Genomic DNA, 25053 nt, shown 5'->3' on the forward strand with positions numbered 1-25053 from the left:
AAGGTCATCTCTTTCCTAAATGTGCAGGTCTTCTGTTCCCACTGCTGTCTTAACCCTCATTATAATTCATGTTAGTCCCTTAGCTCGTAGTTCCATTTGAGACAGAGCCATAACATCCCTTGATTTAGTTGTGCTTTTCTAGGATTATAACCTGCACTGAACTGTTTAAAAAATATCAGCCTATTCACAATGATGTATCCCTCACAGGAAGAATATAATTCATCCTTGATAAGAAGTGAGCAATTCCTGAGAATAAGTGAAGAAAAGTATCATGACTTACTTCATTCGTTCAAAATCTGCACAGGTCGTATATATTTTGGTTTCTCCAATGAGTACATCACAGTAAGGACGACATCCATTTCTCTGTTTGTTAAAAAAAGGGACTGGACTGACAGTGATGGACTTAATGGTGAGAGGCTTGAAGTGAGGGCGGTAGGGCTTGTCTGCTAGGAGGTCACACATATAGCCCAGGTATCTGAAATAGAAGATTGACATTTTGTGGGTACCCAGCACACCAGACCAAAGAAAAATCATCTTGGTCACAAAGTCTTTCTTGTAAATTACTAACATAATAACAATTTACTGTGTTAATTTCTTAAATATTAACTACCAAAAGAGAATGCAACCAATAACTTATGAAAGCTTTTCTCTAGTGACATGACTGTACTTCCCCCAAAGAACTGATAAAGGGGTACTTATTAAATGAAAAAGCTTATAGAAGCTTTATGCTAGCTTTGTATTGGCATATCTATTCCTATTTGATCTACCAGGTTAAGTTTATCAGCTAAAAGCTGGCCTTGGAAAAATTTTAGAAATTTATCATCAGAAGCGTTTTCAACTCAAAAAAATAAAAAGGAGCAATTTAAATAAGAGAAAAGAAGGAGTTCCTGGGTGACTCAGTTAAGCGTCTGACTCTTGATTTTGGCTCAGGTCATGATCTCACAGTTCTTGGGATCAAGCCCCACGTTGGGCTCTGTGCTATCAGCGCTTGGGATTCTCTCTCTCCTTCTCTCTCTGTCCCTCCCCCACTCATTCTGTTCTCTCAAAATAAATAAATAAATAAGAGAAAATAAGGAATTATGACTAACAGAAATATATTGTCAATTACCTAAAAAGGGTCTTCCTTTTCTTAAGTGCACAATATCACTTGGAAATTGTGCCTACCCTGCATCTAGCTTACTTTACCTCCTGTGGGATGGTGACAGTCCAATTCCAGGTCGCTTTGCATATAACAATCGAACAGCTGGGCCAGGAGTAGAGTAGAGATTACAGAAAATGAACATAGCACCAACCAGAATTGATGATGCTGCGCGTCCATCCTGCCAAGGAAGATACATAAACCTGTCACAAACGTGGTCCAGTCAGCCACTCACCACAGAGAATGGCTGTACTTGTGGTTAAAAGAGGGATGAGAGAATGAGGAGAATTCTTCTTAACAGAATGATTTTCAGTTCAAAACTGTTCATTTGAGGGGGCCTTGGATGGCTCAGTCAGTTGAGTATCAATTATTGATTTCAGCTCAAGTCATGATCTTGCAGTCTGTGGGATCAAACCCTGCATTGGGTTCTGCACTGACAACACAGAGGCTTCTTGGGAATCCACCCCCCCTCTGCCGCTCCCACTTCACGTACATGCACTCTCTCTCATGCTTTCTCTCTCTCAAAACAAATAAATAAACTTAAAATAAAATGTGTTCACTTGAAAACCAAATACCGTCCCAGCTCTTCAAATCACAAAGCAGCAAGGAAGGCTTATTCTTAGGGTAAAATTGACTACTAACCTAAGAAACCAAGTGACATAAACTTGATTTGCATAGATTTATGGGAAAATAATGAAATCTTCAAAGTAACTTTGGACTCATAGGATCAGAACTAGTAGCTGAGGTCTCTTGGTTGCAAGCCTGAGGTAGAGTTCACAGATTAGGCATATACTGCTTTTTGGAATATGCTATGTATATATTTCACCCAAAGTGTGTTCCTATATTCATATAACATAAAGAAACTTCACATGATTCAGCCACATTCAGTAGAGAAATACATGTAGTAACATTCCTCACAGATGGTGGCCCAGGCTCTTCTAGAATACTCTGAGTGACAGGAGGCTTGTTGCTATTGAAGAAGTCCAGCCCAGTCCAAATTACAAAGTTCTTCTTTATCCTGAATGTAGAGTTGAAGTCTATTCCACTCAATGATCCTCATTCTTCCTTCTGTCAGGAAAGAGTAAACCTACTTCCTTCTTCCTGAGATAGCCTTTCATTCATCTGAAATAGCCTCCCCTTCCACCAACCCTTCTATTTTCCAGGTTAAAGACACACTTAATCTGTGGTTAATTTTAAGTGTCAACTTGACTGGGCTGAGTGATGCTCAGGCAGTTGGTAAAACATTACTTCTGGAGAATGTTTCAAAAAAGGATCAGTATTCAGGGTGCCTCAGTCAGTTAAGTGTCTGAGTTTGGTTTGGTTCATGATCTTGAGGTTTGTGGGCTCAAGCCCCACATCGGGCTCTGTTTTGGCAGTGTAGAGCCTGCTTGGGATTCTTTCTCTCTCTCTCTCTCTCTCTCTCTGCCCCTCCCCTGCTCTCTCTTGCTCTCTCTCAAAAATAAAATAAACATTAAAAAATTTTTTAAAGAGATCAGCATTTGCTTCTGTAGACTGAGTGAAAAAAGATATGCTCATCAATGTGTATGGGCATCATCTAATCTGTTGAGGGTCTGAATAGAATAAAAAAGCAAGGAAGGGTGAGTTTTTTATCTTCTTGAACTGAGATGTCTACCTTCTTCTTCCCTGGGACATCACAGCTCCTTGTTCTCAGGCCTTGGACTCAGACTGAATTACATCACCAGCTTTTCTGGTTCTCTAGATTGCAAGATATTGCAGATAGCAACAAATTGTGGGACTTCTCAGCCTCCATAACTGTGTGAGCCAATTCCTATAATAAACACATTATCTATTGGTTCTGTTTCTCTAAAGGACTCTAACTAATATACAATTCATTTGATTCTTCCTCACTTGATATTCCATTTTAAGAAACATCATTTGGTGAAGTTTGTCTGAACAGTTCGTTTTAAAACAACAATCTTAAATGTGCTACCCAGATGTGAAATGTAAAATGTGAGGTGCACTCCAACCAACTAGAGAGGAAATATCTCCTTTATTCTGGAAACTATGCTTTTACTAACACAACCCTAAGCCAAACTAGTTTATATGTGGGCTAAGTCACACCCTAAGTTCTTGTTCATTTTCTTATCTCCTAAAACCCCTAGTTCTTTTTCAAATGACATGTTAAGAGACAAATATATTTCATCTTTTACAACAGGATTCGGGACTTCACATTTATCTTGTGTTTAATTTCACATTGTTAGTTTCTGTTAAACAACCAACTTGCAAAGGCTTTTAAAATCCAGAATCATTATATGACACTCCCATTTCTGAGAAATTTGTAAGCTTGATCTTCACATCCTCATCACTGTTTTTAATTAAAAGGGCAACTAAATGCAACCTTCTCCTGGGAGGATGCTGATCCATTAATCAACTGCCTTTGGAAGCAAGCACTTAGCCACAATCCAACTAGATGTATAACAACCTAGCAGAAATTTCTCTATCTTGATTATAGGAAATTGGGAAATATCTTGCAGGAATACAATAAACTATCCCTACTAGTCCATTGGTCTTGTAAAAGGTCACCTGTTTTGATATGTGTGTTCATGATGAATCAATGAGAACTCCTTTTTCCTTGCCCCAGCTCCGGTAAAAAAAAAAGAGAGAGAGAGAAGAAGGAGGAGAAGGAGGAGGAGGAGAAGAACGAGGAGGAGGAGGCAGCTCTCTAGCAGGGATGGGCGTGGTTTGGTCCAGTGCATCCCTGAGGGTNGACTCCTTTTTCCTTGCCCCAGCTCCGGTAAAAAAAAAAAGAGAGAGAGAGAAGAAGGAGGAGAAGGAGGAGAAGGAGGAGGAGGAGAAGAACGAGGAGGAGGAGGCAGCTCTCTAGCAGGGATGGGCGTGGTTTGGTCCAGTGCATCCCTGAGGGTCCTGCCTTGGTGGCTGTAGNAACTCCTTTTTCCTTGCCCCAGCTCCGGTAAAAAAAAAAGAGAGAGAGAGAAGAAGGAGGAGAAGGAGGAGGAGGAGAAGAACGAGGAGGAGGAGGCAGCTCTCTAGCAGGGATGGGCGTGGTTTGGTCCAGTGCATCCCTGAGGGTCCTGCCTTGGTGGCTGTAGGGAGAAATCTGGCAGCGCCCTGGTCCCTTCTTGAACCAAGCATTGCAACTCACTCTTTTGGCTGTGATCTCCCTGTGCCGGGGGGGCATAGCCAAGGTGGGCCATGCTCTATATCCCAAGCCAGGCCTTGTTTCCAGATCTCAGTCCATGCGCCCCACTGAAATTGCCTGAAATATAAACTCGCAGGCAAGTCCCTCAGAGCAGTTTCAAGCCTCTCGCCTTCCCCCTGGGGATCGAGCCAGAAGCCACTGCTCCTATCCCCTCCAGGTTGGGCTGGCGAGCGAGGAGCAGTTTCACCCGGGGTTGCCTGGGACGAGTGTGTCCCACCTAGGGTCAGCTGGACAGCAGGAAACTGGATCTCTGTGTGTCCCATCACCTGAAATATAAACTCGCAGGTGGAGAACTCCTTTTTCCTAAGGGTTTAAAATCATCTGTGCAAAGATTTATATTAGAATTTTGTTTTGAATTGCCATCAGGTCCACGAGCCTGTAACTTTCCAGGATCAACCTCTCCGTCTTTTGGAAAAACTCTCCTGTCTTTGCCTGGCACTTCTTCTTCCTGTTTCCTCATATTATATAAGGAATCCATGATTGCTTTTCCAAGTGCTTTCAGCATTCTGAGACATAATTTAAGTCTAGAGAGTAGATTATTTTTAAAGTACTGCGAGGCTCTTTTATTATCTCACTACCAATCAGCTCTGTCTTAATGATCATTGTTACTACTGTCCAAGCCTGACATTTGCTCCCCTGATAAAGAAAACAGAATAAAGGAGTTAAGACTGTACCATGTCTTCAAGCATTTGTTATTGTCCTTATTTCAAGGACAGGGTTTTCTTTTTTTTAAGATATCTTAAATCTTTAAGTTTTCTTAATCTTAATTCTTTCAGATTTAGCCTTCCTGATACTCTTAAATGATTCATGGTTCTTGGATGTGTCCCCCTCTTTTATCTACCATGAAAGTCTTTTTAAAAGTTTAATATTTTTTTATCAAAAGATGAGTATATGCTGATGATTTTTAATGAAACAGAAATATATATGATAAAAGTAAAAGCTCCCATTTCCAGCTTCCATTCCATTTCCCAAAGATTTTGTACAGATGTCTGACTCATCGTCTCCTTTTTCAGTGAGCTTCAGAGCAGCCAACGGTGTCATAATCCTTTGTCTACTTCTTTTTCTTGTTCATTGGCTTTTTATTCCTCAAGATTGTATCATAAGAACTAGAAGCCTCTTATCTCTTGAGCCATCTTCCCTTACAAAGCTGTCAGACTTCGGCTCTCTGAACTTTTCCAAAGTTCTCAAGTGAAGAGAAAATCACCAAGGTGCCTAAAGTCTGCTTAGTCCCTGAAAGTAATCTGTTCTGTTGCACGTCTGTTGTGCCTCCGACAGGAAAACCCTTTGGCCTTTCCCATTAAACTCCTATGGACACCACGTATTTTTCCTTTGTTACCAAGAGTTTGGGGATGTGAGATGGAAAGAAGAAAATATGTTCTTTCACTTTCTCCCCTCTTTTAGCCAACTGGTTCTCAAGAAGGAGGAAGAAGATCATCAAGTAATCATGTAGCAACAAAATACATCCTGAAGTTTACAGAAGAATGAATAAATTCAGTATTTATTCTCAGATTCCACTTGTGTGTTCACTATATCATGTATTTAATCACTTATTAAAGCCTTTCAGACTTGGGGTGTAAAGGTAAAGAAGACACAGTTCTTGCCAGTGAGATGCTCACAGTCTAGTGGGAAAACAGGCAGACAACCAGATCATGATGACAAAGTGTATTAAATGCCACAGAAGACATTCAGATATACAATAGGAATGTCCATACAGTGAAAATACTCAACAGTCAGAAAGACTTTACCATATGTTGAGTTAAACAATAAATAGGTAAGAGTCCACCAGAGAAGAGTTAGGGGAAGGGACTCTAAGAAGTCAGTGGTCAGACAATTCATCAGTCCCACTAGAAATTGCTGTAAAATACAATCAGTCTATGTGATCACTTACAAAAGCATAGGGGTCTTCTTACTTCATTTTCACTCAAACACAAAAAGATAAATACTGCCATGTGTTTATCAATTTTATTCGCACAGAACTCAATGGTATTTCTGCCTATGTACCCACAGTCCTTATTTCTACCTCTTTTATAATACTTAGCACATTCTAGAGGCCCTTACATGTATGTATCTGCCTCTCTCACTGGTACTCAAGCTTTAAGGCAAGAAGAATAAATTCCTCCGTCATTTTTATATCCTTCATATCACCTAATTCCTAAGTAGGAATTCAAAAAGCTTAATCAGCTCAAATGTTACCTGGTCACTAGTCTCTGTAGAGCCAGCTGTATTTGGCCAAACCAAACCCAACTACCACAAATGACAACAACAAAAAAGATGACTCACCAAGCAGTGGACAACACAGACGTTCTTGGGATTCTGCAGGAGCCAATTATACATGTTCCGACACACAGCGAAAAGGTTGTGCAGACTGGGGGCCTGCCTGATGGGCCAACTGCATTCTGAGACCTAAGAGAACAGAGCAGAGGGAAATGAATTCTCTGAGTGACTCCTCTCCAGAAGCAGCTATCACAGCAAACAACTTCTGGAATACAATACCACATTCTCTTTTAGTATAGCCAGGAAGAGGTGGGAACAGGGTCCAAACACAGAAAGAAGAGTTATTTAATATAGCAATTTCTTAGTTAAAAAATTCCATTCCGGTAAAGGTATAACAACACATTTTGAAGTATATTTTAAATTAAAAATAGACCATTTAAACTACATATTTGGATTTTTTAAATTCTGTGAGGTTACAATGCATTTAACTTCTATTAAGTATACAATGTTTTGACCTGCCTATTAGATACTTAATTATAGTACTATTTTATAAATCCTGCACTATTCCCTAATTTTATTCCAGCTCTCATGAGAACATGAAAAGAGCTGCAGAGTGAGCCAAAGCTACACTTGCTCAGAGCTCTTATTTCTTTCTGTCTTACTGTAGGAATCCACAGCTCCATGGGAGCAACCTTCAGTATTTTCATTTATCTAACACACATGTTCATTTAAGCCATTACACAGCACCGGCTATGTTCCTAGAATTATATTTGGCTCTGAGCTGTATCAGAATCATACAAGACTGGTATTAACAAGATGCCCATTCTGCAGATGAGAAAACAGACTCTCAGAGTCTGTCTTGTCTAGAGTCATGCTGCCAGTCAGGACCACCAGAGCAACCCAAGTCTTCTGAGTATAAATCGTTGTGGGACAACATGATACTGGCAGAGATTATCATTTGTCTTAAATACTAGGGACAAGCCCCAACTGATTATATATTTACTAATTTAGATAATAAAAAGTTGGTCAAACTTTGTGACCTTTTTTAGCCTTTCTTCAAAAATGTGGTGAGTGGAACCTACCTATGCACCTCACAGTGTGAGGATAGTACATGAGGATGTATTTCAAGAGTGCCCAGTATCTGACATGCACAAAATGATTAAGGAATGTTAGCCATTATTATCAGTATTGAATCAGGTAACCGCCAACGCACAGCCCTGAGTTCAGGTAAAGCCAGCTATGTTTGAACAAAATGAATAAAATCCCATATGGCAAGAAGGTAGGCTGAAGGGCCAGATCGTACAAAGTGTTGCTAGGATCTGGGAGAATATTTAAGAAGGAGTGACTCTTATCTGCATTTTCCAAAGACCTCTTAAGATCCAGTATGGAGAATGGATGTGGATGACATGAGAGTAGCCAGGAGGAGCAGTCAGGAGGCTGCTGAGGGGTTCAAGTCAGGGATGATGGTGGCTTAGGCTGGTTGCTAAGGTAGGAAATTCTGAAAAAAGACTAGATTTTATATGGATGGTGTCATCAGAAAATACTCTGCAACACTACTTGGCCTAAGGAAAAATAAAAAACAAAAAACAAAAATGAGTATCTCAAATTCCTAATGTTTAACAGTGGCCAAAGGGAGGCAGGAGCAATCTATTTGGTTTGCCCTTTTCTGGTAACCAGATCATCACTAGTCAAATTTCTCTCTCAGGAGTTGCCAAAAAAGCCCATTTTGTGTGTGTGTTAATTTGTACCTTTTTCTACAAGATGATTGTAGGGTAATGGCAGGGGACCTTCCAGCTACTCACTTCCTATACCTTTGGCAATGACAGGTATGGTTTACTAAACAAAGTAGTTGAAATGCTTGACAAACAATCCAGGGTGACCCACTACTGGGCCTCTGCCAGTTTAAACTCCAGAACAGCTTGCCCCTTCTACCCAACATGAATGGAGGCTGTTTCTGCCCCCATTCTTTACCACCAAATGGATTCCCTGCTGCTGTGTTCTCAAGAAATAGAAATGATGTATTGGTTAAAAAAAAAATCGTTGGTAAAGTCAATTTTGCCCTCAGAGAAATTACAAAATTTACACTTGTACAAGCTGCTTCTTGTTTGTAATGCTTTTCTTCCCTTAATAAATTCATATTCATCCTTTAAAACCCAAGTTCAAGTACTCTTTTGTTTCTGACAGTTTCTCTAACACCCAGAGGCAGAAATCTTAGTTAACATAGTTCTTCATACCTATGCCCTTGTCCATTTTCATCTATTACAGCTTTTATCAGTAGAGCAACCTGGCTGAACCCACGAGCTGGGTTTTCACTTTTGCTTTACCACTTACAACCTGATTAACTTTAGTCAAGTTACTGATCTCTCGGAGCCCCAATCTCTTGTGTGTAAAGTGAAAATGGGCATTACAAGACAGTAATGAGAATTAAGTAGCGCAACATAAGTGCAGTAAGTGTCAGCATATTGTCAATCTGTATTCAAGTTAACCTTTTCCCTCTGTCTCCTCATTTAGATACTAGGCCCCACCAGAAGAGACATGATAACTTATTCATTTTGTAACCCCAGAGCTGTGTCCATGTGTTAGTTGAATGGCAGATACTCTGTATTTGCTGAGTGAATGAATGATCGAAAGAACATAGGAATGAACCCCACTGGGAATCATTTCTTGTACTAAGATTTGTCTACATGTACAGTATCTCAAGAAAGGGACAGGCTAATCAATTTTGTTGTTGTTTAGGTTGCAATCATAGAAAAGTATGAAAAAATTGCTTTTCCAGGCACTATTTTTAAACCTTTTAGAAACTGAATGTCAACCATACAAACACTAAATGTCAATATCTGTAATGAGTCTCAGCTAAAAGTTGGCTAAATTGTTCTCAGCACAATAGGCTAAAAGCTCCAGAATCATTAAATCAATCAAGTAAATAATATTAATTTAAAGTACTCCATAATTACATATTTACTGGATCTATAATTATACACCATTAAGCAAACATACAATTAGAATTTTTTAAAAGCATGTACTCTGTCTAAACAGGAAAAAACATTAAAGCATAAACAAAACCAAAAAAAATTGTTAAGGAATTCAATCACTGCAAGCTATTTTTGTGTCTCCCTGGGATTCACAGGTTCAGGCAATAAGCAGCACAATCCTTGGGCATGTGACACTTCACGATGCCATCTCCAGCCTCTCTAAACACCTCCCAGAGCTGCTAAGCATCAGAAGACGGCATATGGATTACAGGCTGCCATGACACCACCCAGCTGGGAAAGAAGCCAAAACAGCACCAGAGCCAGATGCCATTTGATTTTTCTCTCTCCATTGCCACAATTATGACATACGATGGCAGAATCATCCTACCTGCCGAGCATAAGAATCAAACTCAAAAGGTATCACAGAGAATCAAACTCAAGAGCCATACCATGTTTTAAGAATCTATACCATTGTGGGAAAACTGGGGTATTTTGGTCAATCGTTTATTGTGGCATTTTATTATTACTAACATCAATCATAACTACCACTTACTGAATTCTTAGGGTAGACACCGCTCTCAAGTTTATTCCTTATGGAAAAACTACAGAAAAAAATTTCTAAGTATTTGTAAGCCAAGTATTTGTATTGTCATCCCCATTTCCTACAGAAGAAAATGGTATCTCAGGTGAGTGAAGAGATTTAACCAGGAAGAAGAACAGCTGAGATGTGAACCTAGGGTAATTTTTAAAGTTTAAAATTGTATATACTATATAAATTTCATCTCAATAAAAAATACTAATAAGACGCATGTACCTTCTATTACATCATACTGTCTGCTGGCTGATTATTAACTGCAATTCCATCTTACATTTGTGGGGTGGTTATGGCTTCAAGTGATGGCTATATTTTCTAGGATGAAGATATTCAATTCACTGAAGCCTGCAGAGCTACATTGTGAGGATCCCTAGTCCTATGACTTCCAGACCAGGGGTGTTTTTCCTACTGTATCATTTCCTATCCTTAAATTGAAGCATGGTGGCAGAGGGAGAAATGAAGTATAACATGTCAAGTCACCCCTCAACCAACCAGCAAACCAAAGCAGAAACAACTGGGAGCTCTAGTGACCTCTTTGTTGAGCTCTGGAAGCAAAAGGAAAAGAAACAAACAAACAAAAAACTGACCTTTAAGTAAGTTCAAGTTGAGAGCATATTTCCCAAAAATCAATTTGTAGTCAAAAGGGAAGAATTCCTGCAAGATCTTGTAGCTTAGAAACCATCAAAAAGAAGGAAAATTCTAAAGGAATCAGCTGGGTTTATTTTTTTTATGCTGCTAACAGGGCTCCTTCAGCATACTTTTCTTCCTGGTTGAACAGAGAAGGAAGGATGCTCCAAGTGGTACGGGAGTGTGATCACAATGGAAGAACTTTAGGACCAGGCTAAATGCAGTGGCCATTCACCCAGTTTTCTACTTCTTATCAACAGCAATGCCAGGAAATATGTAAAGCAGTGGTTTCCGATATTCTGAGCAGAACTAAAAACCTGCACAGAAGGTGAACCAGTGTACATGCACCTACAGAGAGGACAGGTACAGTGTTTATTTGGGAGATGATGTAAAAGGTTTGCGGATAGACAGTAGTGATGGTTACACAACATTGTGAATATACTCAATGTCACCGAACTGTATTCTTACAGGTTGTCAAAATGGTAAGTTTATGTCATGTATAGTTTACCATCAGAAAGAAAAAAAAAAGGAATAGAAGAGATGGTTAAACTCTCTGAAGCCTCTCCATGGATCTAAATACACAGTGGACCCATATTTCTTTACCTCAGATCACGAATACATAGTTTAGATAATGCATCTCATTGGTCTCCAGGACTTTACTGTTAACATTGGTAATTTTTATTTTGTCAGGGTGGAAACTGGCAAAAAAGAGTTAAAAAAAAAAAACAATGTTCAATGCCTCTTGTGTAGTTCTGAATAGGTATTCTAGTGCATCACTTTGAAAGCAGGGCAATCTGGCATATACTGAGTTGGGGCCTCTGCTAAAAACAGAGACTAAATATGAGTCCTATTCTAACATTCCATTACACATGCAAATAGTAAGAAAACCGCTGTTTGATTATTTCATATGATTCCTGTCAAACCATGTGGCTTTTAAGCATAAAAGCTAATCAAAATATAAAATGACTCCCCTCAGCAAAGTGAAATCTTCCTGGAGACGGCCTGTCTCTGCCACCACCACCTGTATCTCCAAACACACATCACACAATAAACATGTAAAGTGACTGATTTCAAGCACCAAGATATAGACAGAGCTAGACTCCTGTGAGTCTATAAATAAAACTGGTCTCATGTTTGGTCTTTTCCAACACTGGTATTTATGGAAGACTTTGCCATCTACATTAATTTTTTTAATTCTTTTAAAAGATTTTATTTTTAAGTAATCTCTACATCCATCATGGGGCTCAAACTTACAACCCCAAGATCAAGAGGTATATCTTCTACTAATCAAGCCAGCCAGGCACCCCATAACATCTACATTTATTAAAATAAGACTTGGTTTATGTTGGTTAAGTGTCTGACTCTTGATTTCGGCTCGGGTCATGATCTCAGGGTTTGTAGGATCAGGTCCCAGGATAGGCTCCACGCTGACAGTGTAGAGTCTGCTTAGGACACTCTCCCTTTCTTTCTGCCCCTCCCCCACTTGTGCTCTCTTTCAAAATACACACACATTTTTAAAAATATTTTACAAACAAAATAAGATTTAATTGCAGACCCAGCACTCCATCATCCTGGAAGGAAGAAGGAATAGTTCTATCTCTCCTGCGCTGGAAGATGAGAACCAAGCAAACTTTCCTAAGTATGGCAAGAATGAGATATAAATCAATTCACAGCATTAGTGCTGGAGACAGAAAGGACTAGGGCCTGGAAAAGAGATGTAGCCAAATCCAAAACAGAGCTCAGATGAAAATACTAAGGTTTGGGAGCTGTCTTTCTGAGATGCAAATGACGGCCGAGAGAACTAGTTAGATCAGAGGGTCCAGGTGCATTCTGCCAAGTTCTGGGACTAGCTGAGAGAGGCGAAAGAGGTAGTGCAAGCCTGTGTTTCTGAGAAAAGAACTGGAAAAGCCTTGTGGTATACTGAAATCCTCCCCTTACCAAAGTTAGGCTGTTAGGAGCAGTGAAGGGTGTGGCACAAGGGTCTCTTAGGAAGAGGGAGCAGCGCATGTGAAGAGACAGTGTGTGTCTTCCCTGGTTGGAGTATGGTGTTTTTTAAGCAATGGAGAACAGTGAAAAAAAGCTGGAGAGGCAGGGCTGAGGCCAGATCATGAAGGGCTATGTAAGACACATTCTAAAATTTGCACAGAGAGGAAATGACCCTATTCCTTTCACTTACACTCATAAGCAGGACTTACTTATGCTTCAAGGTCCAGCTATCACTGCTGTCTCCTTTCCCCAAACTCCCTCAGTAGGGATTGTAAATATTATTTGCATTTGTCTTTAGCATACCTTGGCTTCTCTTTCCAGCTAGCCCTAAGTGTGTTGAGAATAAGAACCAAATATTTATATCTATGTGTTTAACAATTCTTGGCACATTCATTCTTCTGAGAAACATGTATTGGCCATCCCAGGCACTCTCCTAGGTGGCAAATAAACATCTCTCCTGCTCTTCTAGGGCAAATGAGAGCAGCATGTTCAATATGTAAGTACTGGTCTTTTGGTAAGACTGTTAGGACTTGTCACAAAATATTCAGTTTCATTAACAGACGCCTTGCTTTAAATATCTTTGTAGAGATTGGCTTTACAAATACTACACAAAGGGGCACCTGAGGCTCAGTCAGTTAAAGCATCCAACTTCAGCTCAGGTCATGATTTCATGGTTCATGGGCTTGAGCCCTGTATCAGGTTCTACACTGGCAGTATGGAGCCTGCCTGGGATTCTCTCTCTCTCCTTTTCTTCCTCTGCCCCTCCCCCATTTGCACTTTCTCTCTCAAAAATAAACTTTTAAAAACTCAAATACTATACAAAGAGACATCCTCATATGTATGAATGCTTCTATAATGATATTATATCTTTATTTACTTTCAGAGGGAAGTTTTTCCAGGCTATCAAAGGTCTTTCATGATCAAATAAAATTTCTACAGACTATTGTGAAGGGTGTTCCATAGTTCTTCAGTTATGAAAATGATGACACTGAGTCTCCAAATAATAAAAATCAATCCAAAAGATTTGCATCTGAGTAGGAAACAGAATATCTACCCACATTTCTTTTGATGTTAATTCACTTGCTCTGAATCAGGTAAAAGATGGAATAAGAGTGGGAAAAGCAGTTAATTATAGAAAATTTAAAAGAGCTGCCTTTAAAATCTCCACTATAGAATGGCAATTTAGACCAAACTGCTTCAGAATGGCTTTATCAGTGCTTCTCGAGAGTGGTCCCCAGGGCAGCAGCTGGAGAGGCACCCAGGAAGTTGCTAGCAGGTGCAGATTCCCACCACACCCCTATCCTGCTGAAGCAGAAACCCTGGGCCTGGGTGTCTGACCAGCACCCCAGGTGGTTTTGTCGCTCCCTAACATTTGCGAACCACTGGATTTCCTCTTGCCTATTCTGGGAACACTCATGGAAAAGAGAGTCATTAGCAAAACTGCCCCTTATCTTATTGAACATTAGGGCAGCTGAGGCTTCAGAGAACAGATAGATCAACCTTCTTGTGTTTTTTAGATCTGAAAGCTGAATCACAAAGATTATCAACGGCAACTAAAATTGGAGCAAAATGTGGTCCAGTGTCAAAGCTGAGAGATCCTAGATACAGGGTGGACAAGCAGCTATCATTTTGCTTATTCAAAATAAATGTTCACTTTTCAAGGGTCCGTTGTGTAGAAAACCCTTTCTATTTAGGAATAGACCCAGATGTAGTTGCAAAACCAGTCATTTGTAAGACTAAATCAAAATTTTTGAAAATGTTCTGGTGACAGAAAAAGCCTTAATTCAGTGAGTGAATCACGAACTCTGTGGCCAGAAATATCAGACTCCACAGCAGATTCAAACCTAAGCCAATGCTCATGTCTTCTTAACCAGTCAGAAACTAGGAATATTTCTCTGCTTTATTAAAAAATCTCCCTAGGAGGATAAGCCAGCTTTCCCAAGGAATACTGTAAGCCCAGAACAATGGTTAAGAACACAAGCAAGCCTTAGACCACCTGTTAGTGGTAATGGTCGTGGGCAAGTTACCTTAATTCTCTGTGCCCCAGGTCTTGATCCACCTCTGAGGACAGTATAAAAGCTCCAAATATTAGTAGCAGTATTACCAAACCTACAGTGTGAAGTACTTGTGTGCTATTTTCTACTTATGAAAAAAGCACCTTTACTGAATGTCAGAGAGCTATTTCCCTTATACTGAGAGGTGTCTATACTGGTCTAGCAGCACTGCTTCATCATGATGCCCAAGTAGCAATAAGGAAAGGTTAAGGGCATAATTAGTGCTACAGTATAAGGGTCACCAATTGCCCTACATAGGAATTCAATCTCCAACTAAGCCTCAGAGCAATGTGCCCTAACTGAGCAAACAGCCACAAGTGACTTGAGACCCCCAAATTATATGGGATCTCACTGACAGATAAACTTTTCCTGCAAATGTCCTCACCCAAGGAAGATCTTCAAAATATTTTGTAAAAGTCTAATAAATACTTCATGGCTAGAAGTGTCCAGAGTGTATAGTTTATCAGCTTTGTGTGTCTGAGGACAAAGCCTTTGAGGATAGCTCTTAAAGGGAAAAATACCCTGTTATATCGTCAACTGTGGAATCCCAGTGCTAAAACCCCTTACCCTGCTATGAAATTTGGCAGTTCGATAAGACTTTGGTGACAGATTGTACACCGTGTAGTGGTCAAGATGTCTGGAATCCAAAAAGCTTCGGATGTCATCCACCTGATTCCTGAATCCTATGTCAACATTGTCCAGAGGAAAGGACATCACTAGGAGAGATCACAGAGAGAGTATCAGTTAAACAGGTCTGCTGTTGCAATGGGCAACAACTGAAAGCCAAGCTACTGAGCTGTTAATAAACATGAGAAACTTACCAATAATTCTGGAGGTAACATAAGTGAAGTCTAAATCTCCCTTCGTGTAGCTAAAAGCAAGACAGGAAAGGGTGCTCATTAAAATGATCCAAATATGGGGCGCCTGGGTGGCTTAGTCGGTTAAGCGTCCAACTTTCGCTTAGGTCATGATCTCGCGGTTCATGGGTTCGAGCCCCGCGTCGGGCTCTGTGCTAACTGCCAGCTCAGAGCCTGGAGCCTGTTTCAGAGTCTGTGTCTCCCTCTCTCTCTCTGACCCTCCCCTGCTCACGCTATCTCTCTCTCTCTCTCCTAGAAATAAATAAAAATATTTAAATAAAAAAAAATGATCCGAATATGCCAGGTCTTCTCCCTCTCAATCACTTGCCCATCATGACTTGGACACTTCACCCAGTAGCCACTTTTACTTCACTCAAGGCCTTCTCTCTAACAAAGAATACTTATTGAAAGAAGCAACCCATATCCTCAGGAGTGTAAATCTATCACTCCAACCTCTGTACCCAAATATCCTTTGTAGGTGAACATTGATTCCTGAACAGAATCAATCTCAAAATAGAAAACAGTTCTTATTCATTAACACTGATTATTCCAGCACTTTGCCTACTCATGAATATCTCTTCTAAGTGTGGACACTGAGAGGGTAGGCAAGGACGTGATAGAAAAACAAGGGACCCCCTTTCTCTATCCAGCAGGCCCTAGTTAGCAATCGCAGGTAAGGGATAAACTTTACCTTGGAACAAAGATTAAAATGTTGATTAATCTTTTGGGCTTGACATTTGAATTTATGATTCAAAACAGCATTTTTTAACTTAAAGTGATCCTAGAATTTTCTAATACCTAAGAATAAAATAAAATTCATATGGTCTGCTTGTAAGAATTTTCATACAGTAGAAGGGTAGAAAATGTCTTCCAATAAACAAGGTTCAAAGGGCTAGTGAGGCACAAAAAATTAATGTTTCCATTACAATCCAGTGAATATTTTCAGACTGCATGTTCATTATTATCTCATTTATCACTTAATTCTCAAACCAACCAGAGACACGAAGCCTACCAGAGTATAAAAGTCAAGCTCAGAGAGGTTAATTAAGCTAATTAAGCTGCTTAGATTGCATGGTTAACGAGGGCAGATAATGCATTAGAACCCAGGATGCTGGATTCAAAAAACAGGGATGGCAACCACTATATTTTAACATAATGATGCACTGAGTCCTCCTGGCCTGTGCTTATAGCTTCTGAAGGCCTCAACTTTATGGCTTCAATGACACTGCTTGGTTGATCAGATTTCATGCAATTATATCACACAATTGACAGTCCCTGAGCCAGAAAATCAGTTGGCAGGTAACCAGGTAACCAGATTCGTTGGAGGCATGGAGGTCCATTAACTTAACTGGGAACAGTGCACATACCTGGTAACAGATTGTATAACTCTGGAAGATGTGTCTTTGAGGGTGTCTTTCAAGTTGTCCTTTAAGTTACTGAAGAGCCTCCCTGCACCTCCTTTCACCATGTCGAAGAGACCTCCCCCATAGCTGGGCTCCATGTCTGGGGATGAGGCACCTGCCAATGAAAACAGAAATGGAGCTGATATACAGACTACACGATCTCTCTTCATTCTTAAAACACATGCAGACCAGGGCAGATATTCCTGTAAGTTATGCCCTCTCTCAGAAATTACTATCTCTGGGTTACTACAGTGCTGCTGGGCCTCAGAGCCCAAGGGAAGTACTTCTCTAAGTCTCACATTTTTAAATATGAATATTAGAAAAAATGTAATTGTCCATGTGGCCTGCATTATACTTCTTTGGGACAGTGCCCACATCAGAGGAAGAGAAGCTTAGAAGTGGGTTCAGGGGCCTCCTCTGCCCTTCGAGGGAGCTGAATGTGTTAGGAAGACTCATCTCATGGCTATCCCTCTAAGTCATTCTTCACTTCCATTATGTAAAATAGCTTCTCAGGGGGCTTTTAACAGTTTTTAGGATGCATAGTGGTCATCAGTATTATTTATCAAGTATTTCAGTTTTTCATTCCTTACAGCTTCACAAAATTGTACCTTCTGGTCCCTTGTGATTAGCTCAACCTTGAAACTATTGACTTCAGAGCCAAATACTTCTTTGCTATGGTGGGAGGAGGGGGGGGAGCTGCTCAGCACATTGTAGTGTATTTAGCAGTAACCCTGGCCCCTAGTCACTAGATAGCACCAGTAGCACCCCACTGCCGCCAGTCGTAACAACCCAAATTGTCTCCAGACATTGGCACATATCCCCTGGGGGGCAAAATTACCCCTGGTTGAAAACCAGGGCTCTAGTCTATGATATGTCAGTGGAGGTACTGTGTGTCACTCTCAGGATAGAGCATTTAACAGTGAGTGTGAAACTCCTCATAGTTCTAATTCCCTCTCTGTGTTTCTGTCCCTGCCTCTTTCTTTGCCCTTCCCCTTGCAAGGTTTGAGAACATGGGTGCTCTGTCTATGACTCCTGGGTCCTGGAATAGGAAATTGTGCGGCAGAGCTCCCAGGTGACCTTCAGTGAACATGTTGGATGAGTGGTGACCAACCCTTTATTATTAGAAGCACCTCCATTCCCATTTTGGGAATCTTCCTCAGCATAACACAACTTAGCTTACAAAGGCCGATACAGGAAGAAAGTAGGAGCCTGCATGCATGGCAATGAGAAAAAATGAAATCTGGCCTTGTGTAGCAACATGGATGGACCTTGAGGGTGTTATGCTGAGTGAAATAAATCAGGCAGAGAAGGACAAATATCATATGTTTGCACTTATAGGAGGATTAGGAGGAACTTAACGGAGGACAAGGGGGGAGAAGAAGGGGGGAAATAGTGGGGGAAAGGGGGAGACACAGAGCATGAGAGATTCTTGAATGCTGACAAAAACTGAGGACTGATGGATGTGGGGGGGGAGGGGTACGGAGAGGGGCACTTGTGGGGATGAGCACTGGGTGTTATATGGAAACCAACTTGACAATAAACTATTTGTGGAAGGAAGGAAGGAAGGAAGGAAGGGAGAAAGAGAGAAAGAAAGGAAAGAAACGAAAGAAAGAAAGAAAGAAAGAAAGAAAGAAAGAAAGAAAGAAAGAAAGGAAGAAGCCTGCGTAAAGGAGGCTAATGTAAACAATGGCCAGGTAGTCTATTCAGCCTAGTAGTCAAGAGCAGGAGTCATTCTCACCTGGGTTCTGGCTCAGTCTTGCTACTCCTAACTCTGTGACCTTGGGAAAGAAATACAGTCTTTTTTATTTTAAGTTTATTTATTTATTTTCAGAGAGAGATCAGAGGAGGGGCAGAGAGAGAAGAGAGACAGAGAATCCCAAGCAGGCTCCACACTGCCAGCACAGAGCCTGATGTGGGGCTTGAACTCACAAATCTGGAGATGATGATCTCAGCTGAAATCAAGAGTCAGACACTTAACTGACTGAGCCATCCAGACACCCTGGAAGTAACAGTCATTATAAGCCTCTTTCTTCCTGACTCTAAAATCTGGATAAAAATACTGCCTTCTTCATAGGAAAAGGTTGAATAAGTGCATATAAAATTATTCGCATAGTATCTAATATATCTAGGGGTCAAGAGACTGTAGCTAACTATTATTATCCCACATCCTGAAATTCCTATGTTGATATTAAAAAAATTTTTTTTAATGTTTATTTATTAGAGAGACAGACACAGAGCATGAGCAAGGGAGGGATGGCAGAGAGGGGCGGGGGGACATAGAATCCAAAACAGCTCGAGGCTCTGCGCTGCACAGAGCCTGACGTGGGGCTTGAACTCATGAACTGCGATATCATGACCTGAGCCAAAGTCAGAGGTTTAACTGACTGAGTCACCCAGGTGCCCCGTATGTAGATACTTTTAATCTTCATTCACTTTTCAACTATATGACATCTCTTCTTTATTAAAAAATTGAAATATTTATTTTTTAATTGTAATATTTATAATGGACTTCAAAATATGTTAAGAAGGGGCGGGGGGGGGGGGGCATCTGGGTGGCTCAGTCAGTTAAGCCCCTGACTCTTGATTTTGGCTCAGGTCATGATCCCAGGATCATAAGACCAAGGGCACCTCAGGCTCTATGCTGGGCATGGAGCCTGCTTGAGTGTCCCTCTCCTCTTTTCTCCTCCTCCTCACTTACGCTCATGCTCTCTCCTTCACAAACAAAAATAAATAAATAAAATAAAATGCATTAAAAAGATCTCATATTAAGTGTTCATATAAAAAATACTTCACAAGGTGATTTTCGAAGGTTGTGGTAATAGTATCAGAAGTATACACACATATTTAAAGTCATCAAAATGTATACATTAAATGTGGGTAATTTTTATATATCAATTATACCTCAATAAAACTAAAAAAAATAATAAATTGGAAGAAAAAGGAGAGTTGGAGGAAGAATCTATAGATCAAAATGTCTTAAAAGACAGCCAAGCAGAATGTGTGAATCTTGTTTGGAACTTAATCCAAACAAACTATAAAAAATTAATCACATTTATGGGGCAACTGGAAATTGAGCACTTGCTATTTGATATTAAAGGTTTATTGTTACTTTTTTAGGAGTAATAATATTGTGGTTATGTCCAAAAAGAGTCCTCACCTGCCAGAATAAATACTGAAATGTTTATAAATGAAAAATAGCAATATTTAAGATTTTTTAAATAAATAAAAGATAAAATATTCATGTAATGAGAACTATAATTACTAACACTTATAAAACACTTAACTATCTGCTAGGTATTATTCTAAGCATTCTACCTATATTTACTCATTTAATTCTTAAAGCATACCTGTGAAGAAGACATTATTACTATTTTCTTTCACAGGTCAGAAAACTGAAGCTTCTGCACGGCAAAGGAAACAATCAATAAAACTAATAGGCAACCGACGGAATGGGAAAAGATAGTTGCAAACGACATATCAGATAAAAGGCTAGTATCCAAAATGTATAAGGAACTCACCAAACTCCACACGCAAAAAAACAAATAATCCAGTGAAGAAATGGACAGAAGACATGAACAGACACTTCTCCAAAGAGGACATCCAGATGGCCAACAGACACATGAAACGATGCTCAGTGTCCCTCATCACCAGGCAAATAGAAATCAAAACCACACTGAGATACCACCTCACGCTGGTCAGAGTGGCTAAAATGAACTAATCAGGAGACTTTAGATGCTGGCAAGGATGTCGAGAAACGGGCACCCTCCTACACTGTTGGTGGGAATTTAAGCTGGTGCAACCCCTCTGGAAAACAGTATGGAGGTTTCTCAAAAAATTAACAATAGAACCCCCCTATGACCCAGCAGTAGCACTGCTAGGAATTTACCCAAGGGATACAGGAGCGCTGATGCATAGGGGCACATGTACCCCAATGTTCATAGCAGCACCCTCAACAACAGCCAAAACATGGAAAGAACCTAAGTGTCCATCAACTGATGAATGGATCAAGAAGATGTGGTATATTTATACAATGGAATACTACATGTCAATGAGAAAGAATGAAATCTGGCCATTTTGTAGCAACATGGCTGGAACTTGAGGGTGTTATGCTGAGCAAAATAAGTCAGTCAGAGAAGGACAAATACCATATGCTTCCACCTATAGGAGGATGAGGAGAAACTTAACGGAGGGCTATGGGGGAGGAGAAGGGGAAAAATAGATGCGAAGAGGGAGGGAGGCAAACCATGAGAGACTCTTGAATGCTGAGAACAAACTGAGGGCTGATGGGGGTGGAGGAGAGGGGAAGGGGGGTGATGGGCAAGGGAGGTGATGGGCATGGGGGAGGGCACTGGTTGGGATGAGCACTGGGTGTTATATGGAAACCAACTTGACAAACTATTTAAGAAAGAAGAAAGAAAAAGAAAACTGAAGCAGAGAGTTTAAGAAATTTGTCTAAGGGTGCACAGCTGGTAAGTAAATGGCAGGGTTTGGATTTGAGGCTTGGGCAACCCTTCCAATCACATCCCTCTTTCTTTCCCTAATACTATTCTGATTTTGATATGTATCACTACAAATGTCTTTAAACATTTATTATATATGTAGTTATCCATAAGCAATATATTAATATTGTTTTCCATGTTTAAAGCTGTTTATAAATGGTTTTGTGTTTGCAATTTTATTTCTTTCACTAACCATGGTTTAAAATTCATCTATGATGGTGCTACCTGTAACTTTATCTCACTTAAAGTATGATCCATTACCCCACTGATGGAGACTAAGGTCATTTACTATAATAAACAATGTGGTTATGAACACAGTGTCTTGATTATATACAGGAGATTCTCTCTAGGTTATATCTAGGAGCGGAATATACTAGTAAGAAAGATATTCACATTTTCAGATTTCTAGATATTGGCAAATCATTTCCCAAAGTAAGTCATATCAGTTTAAACTCCTACTAGTAGTGCTGTATAATGCTTTGTATTGTTTGATTTAAAAATTTTTACCAATCTGGTGAGTGTGAAGCAATATCTCATTTTGGTCTTGTTTTATGATTTTTCCCCAGTTAGTGAGTTGTGTATCTTTTATTGTGTTTATTGGCCAGGTAGCTGCTCTTTATATTTTTAAGTTTATTTATTTATTTTGAGAGAGAGCGTGAGTGGGGGAGGGGCAGAAAGAGAGGAAGAGAGAGAATCACAAGCAGGCTCCACACCGTCAGCATGGAGCCCAATGCAGGGCTCAATCTCATGAACAGTGAGGTTATGACCTGAACTGAAATCAAGAGTCAGGCTTAACCAACTGAGCCACCGGGGCAGCCCCAGGCAACTGTTCTTTAAATCATACTTCAAGTTCCCACTAAACTCCTTTGTGCCATCTGGATGGCAATACATATACCTATAAATACTCGTTGACTACTGTGTACTTTCTTCCTCATCACAAGAGCCATTAATGCCTAAGTCACCATCAGGTATCTATTTGAAAATATGGCTCTATTAGAAATCGCAAAGAACCGTTGATGCTGGTGAATAAACAAACGAACGGACACATGGACAAACAGGAATAATGTCTACCACTAACTGAGTTCCCCTACATACCAGGAACTCTGGACTTTTTTGTTAGTACAATTTCACATAGTGGGAAAGAGGGAGGGTGTTTATTATCCCCATTTTATAGATGAAGAAATGAACGCTGAAAGAAAGGAAGCAACTCTCCTAAAATCTCGGTTAACTAGTGGCAGAGCCAGGAATTCAAAGCCCCATCTGCACAATCCAAAGCCCAGGCTTCTCCCATTTCCCACTATTCCACAGCCCCATAGCAGCTCCATTCTAACAGCTCTACTTAGGGTGGTCTTTACCTGCCCTATGCACAACCACCCCTCCCCTATTCCTTATTCTCTTCCACCTCCCGCCTGTATGGCTTCCATCTGGCCGCTCTCAGTAGCAGATGTCCCCACAATAAACACTCCCATAAATCACTGCATCTGTCAGACCAACCAAACCAATCTCATTATTTAGGCAGACAGTCTGTGTCGCCCCCACTGCTTCACAGCCCTAAATAAAATGCCAGGAATTGATCTGATGCGCAGCCCCACAGATTAGGGCTATAACTACAGATCTGAAAATGTCCTCCTGGGTTCTGTTTCCCTCTGACATAGAATATATTATTTCCCTTTAAACACATCCTCACATAAAAAAATCTGTATTGTGTTTTTGTTTTAAATATATTGAGGATAGAATGGTATAAAATGTTTGTAATTCCCCCATTTCCATCCAGAGTTTCCATTCCAGCCTGAATATCCTAGTTATATACCATTGTTCTAAGAGATGACACCAAATTCATTATTCAGACCGCTCTTGGACTCTTGATTTTGTGCTGGGACAGAACTCCATGGCAGCAACCTATTAAAAGATATAAATATTCTTAATCATGTAAAACTCAGACTCTCACCATGCATAAGGCTGCCTGCACTGTTCATTAGAACCTTGGAGCCCTGCAGAAACCGGAACCACTTGTCAGAATCTATCTATGGCCTTCATATGTGCATATTATATGTCAAATTAGTCGGGACACAAAAAAGAGAAGAGGGACATTATCTGAATTTGCCCTAATGGTTCTTTTAGGTAGGTATTCTGGTTTTCCCTGATGAGCTACCTGAGGGCCAGAAGAATAGATTCTCCAAAGGCTATGTAAGTCTCGGCTGAGAGAAAGTGCAGAGGGCCTGCAAAAAAAATGACACAGCAGAGGGAAATGGTGAAATCAGAAAGTAATACGTAGAAGGTACAAGAAGCCAAGAAATAATGGCTGTTGTAGATCAGGCATTGACAAACCATAGCCCATGGGCCAAATCCAGTCAGCTGCTTATTTTCGTACAGTCTGTGAAATCAGAATGGCTTTCACATTTTTAGATGATTGAAAAAAGTCAAAGGAGAAAATGTTTAATAAGGTGAATATAATTTGAAGGTCAAATCTCTGTGTGGATAAGTAAAGTTTTTATTACAATGATACATACAACCACACTTATTGCTTTACAGACTGTCTGTGGCTATTTTCACATGCTACAATGGCAGAGCTGAGTCACTGCCACAGAGACTTCATGGTCCACAAAGTTAAAGTATTTATTGTCTGACTCTTTATAGAAAAAGTTTTCTAATCCCTGCACTCGCTGGTTGAAAATACTTGCATTCCTAGGAGCCCAAACCTTGCCACCTCTGACATATTTCTAACTGCTATGACTAAATGGCAACTAGTGGGAAAACACCCTGAGTTTACTAAAGGTTCCTCAGGAATTTGTGGGTCTTAGAGGGTGGGACTGGGGATGTTAGAGTTGACAGAGCTTGAGAGTGCCATCCAAAGAGAAAGATCCAGGTTTGTGCCTCCACGGCTCCAGGCAGATTCTTGTTCTACGATGTCCTGTCCTTTTATTATTTTTTTAAATGTTTTATTTATTTCTGAGAGAGCGTGAGCAGGGGAGGGTCAGAGAGAGAGGGAGACACAGAATCTGAAACAGGCTCCAGGCTCCGAGCGGGCTGTCAGCACAGAGCCCGATGCGGGGCTCGAACCCATGAACCATAAGATCATGACCTGAGTTGAAGTTGGATGCTTAACTGACTGAGCCACCCAGGCACCCCCCCTTTTCTTAATGTTTATTTACTTTTGAGAGACAGAGACAGAGAGCGAGTGGGAGATGGGCAAAGAGGGAGGGAGACACAGAATCTGATGCAGGCTCCAGGCTCTGAGCTGTCAGCACAGAGTCCGATGTGGGGCTTGAACTCACAAACCATGATGAAATGAAGGCCTGAGCTGAAGTTGGATGCTCAACTGACTGAGCCACCCAGGCACCCTTGTCCTGTCATTTTAAACTATAGGCCCACCAAAGACCAGCACTAAAGAACGACACCCTGCCCCCGTGTCATTTCTAAGGATGTAATATACAAGTTTTTCCTGGGATTCCTAACTTAGGAGACAAGACACAGGATCCCAATAGCTCCCAAGTCCTGAGAACTCACCACAGGTAGAACCTGAGTGG

General features: G+C 40.5%; 1 protein-coding gene across 3 annotated transcripts in view; it reads right to left on the reverse strand.

Moving 5' to 3' along the window:
* Window positions 1–25053, reverse strand: part of DNAJC6 (DnaJ heat shock protein family (Hsp40) member C6) — a 134784-nt gene that overhangs the window by 28443 nt on the left and 81288 nt on the right. For all 3 annotated transcript variants that reach the window (XM_077776358.1, XM_077776360.1, XM_077776359.1), the window contains exons 2-7: window positions 16992–17142; window positions 15589–15638; window positions 15335–15483; window positions 6600–6722; window positions 1186–1319; window positions 281–475 (exon numbers count right to left, since the gene is read on the reverse strand). In XM_077776358.1, coding sequence (XP_077632484.1) covers window positions 281–475; window positions 1186–1319; window positions 6600–6722; window positions 15335–15483; window positions 15589–15638; window positions 16992–17142 — 802 coding nt within the window. The remainder of the gene's footprint in view (window positions 1–280; window positions 476–1185; window positions 1320–6599; window positions 6723–15334; window positions 15484–15588; window positions 15639–16991; window positions 17143–25053) is intronic.

Source organism: Crocuta crocuta, unplaced genomic scaffold, assembly GCF_008692635.1.
Source record: "Crocuta crocuta isolate KB4526 unplaced genomic scaffold, BGI_CrCroc_1.0 scaffold17, whole genome shotgun sequence".
In the NCBI taxonomy this organism is placed as follows: Eukaryota; Metazoa; Chordata; class Mammalia; order Carnivora; family Hyaenidae; genus Crocuta; species Crocuta crocuta.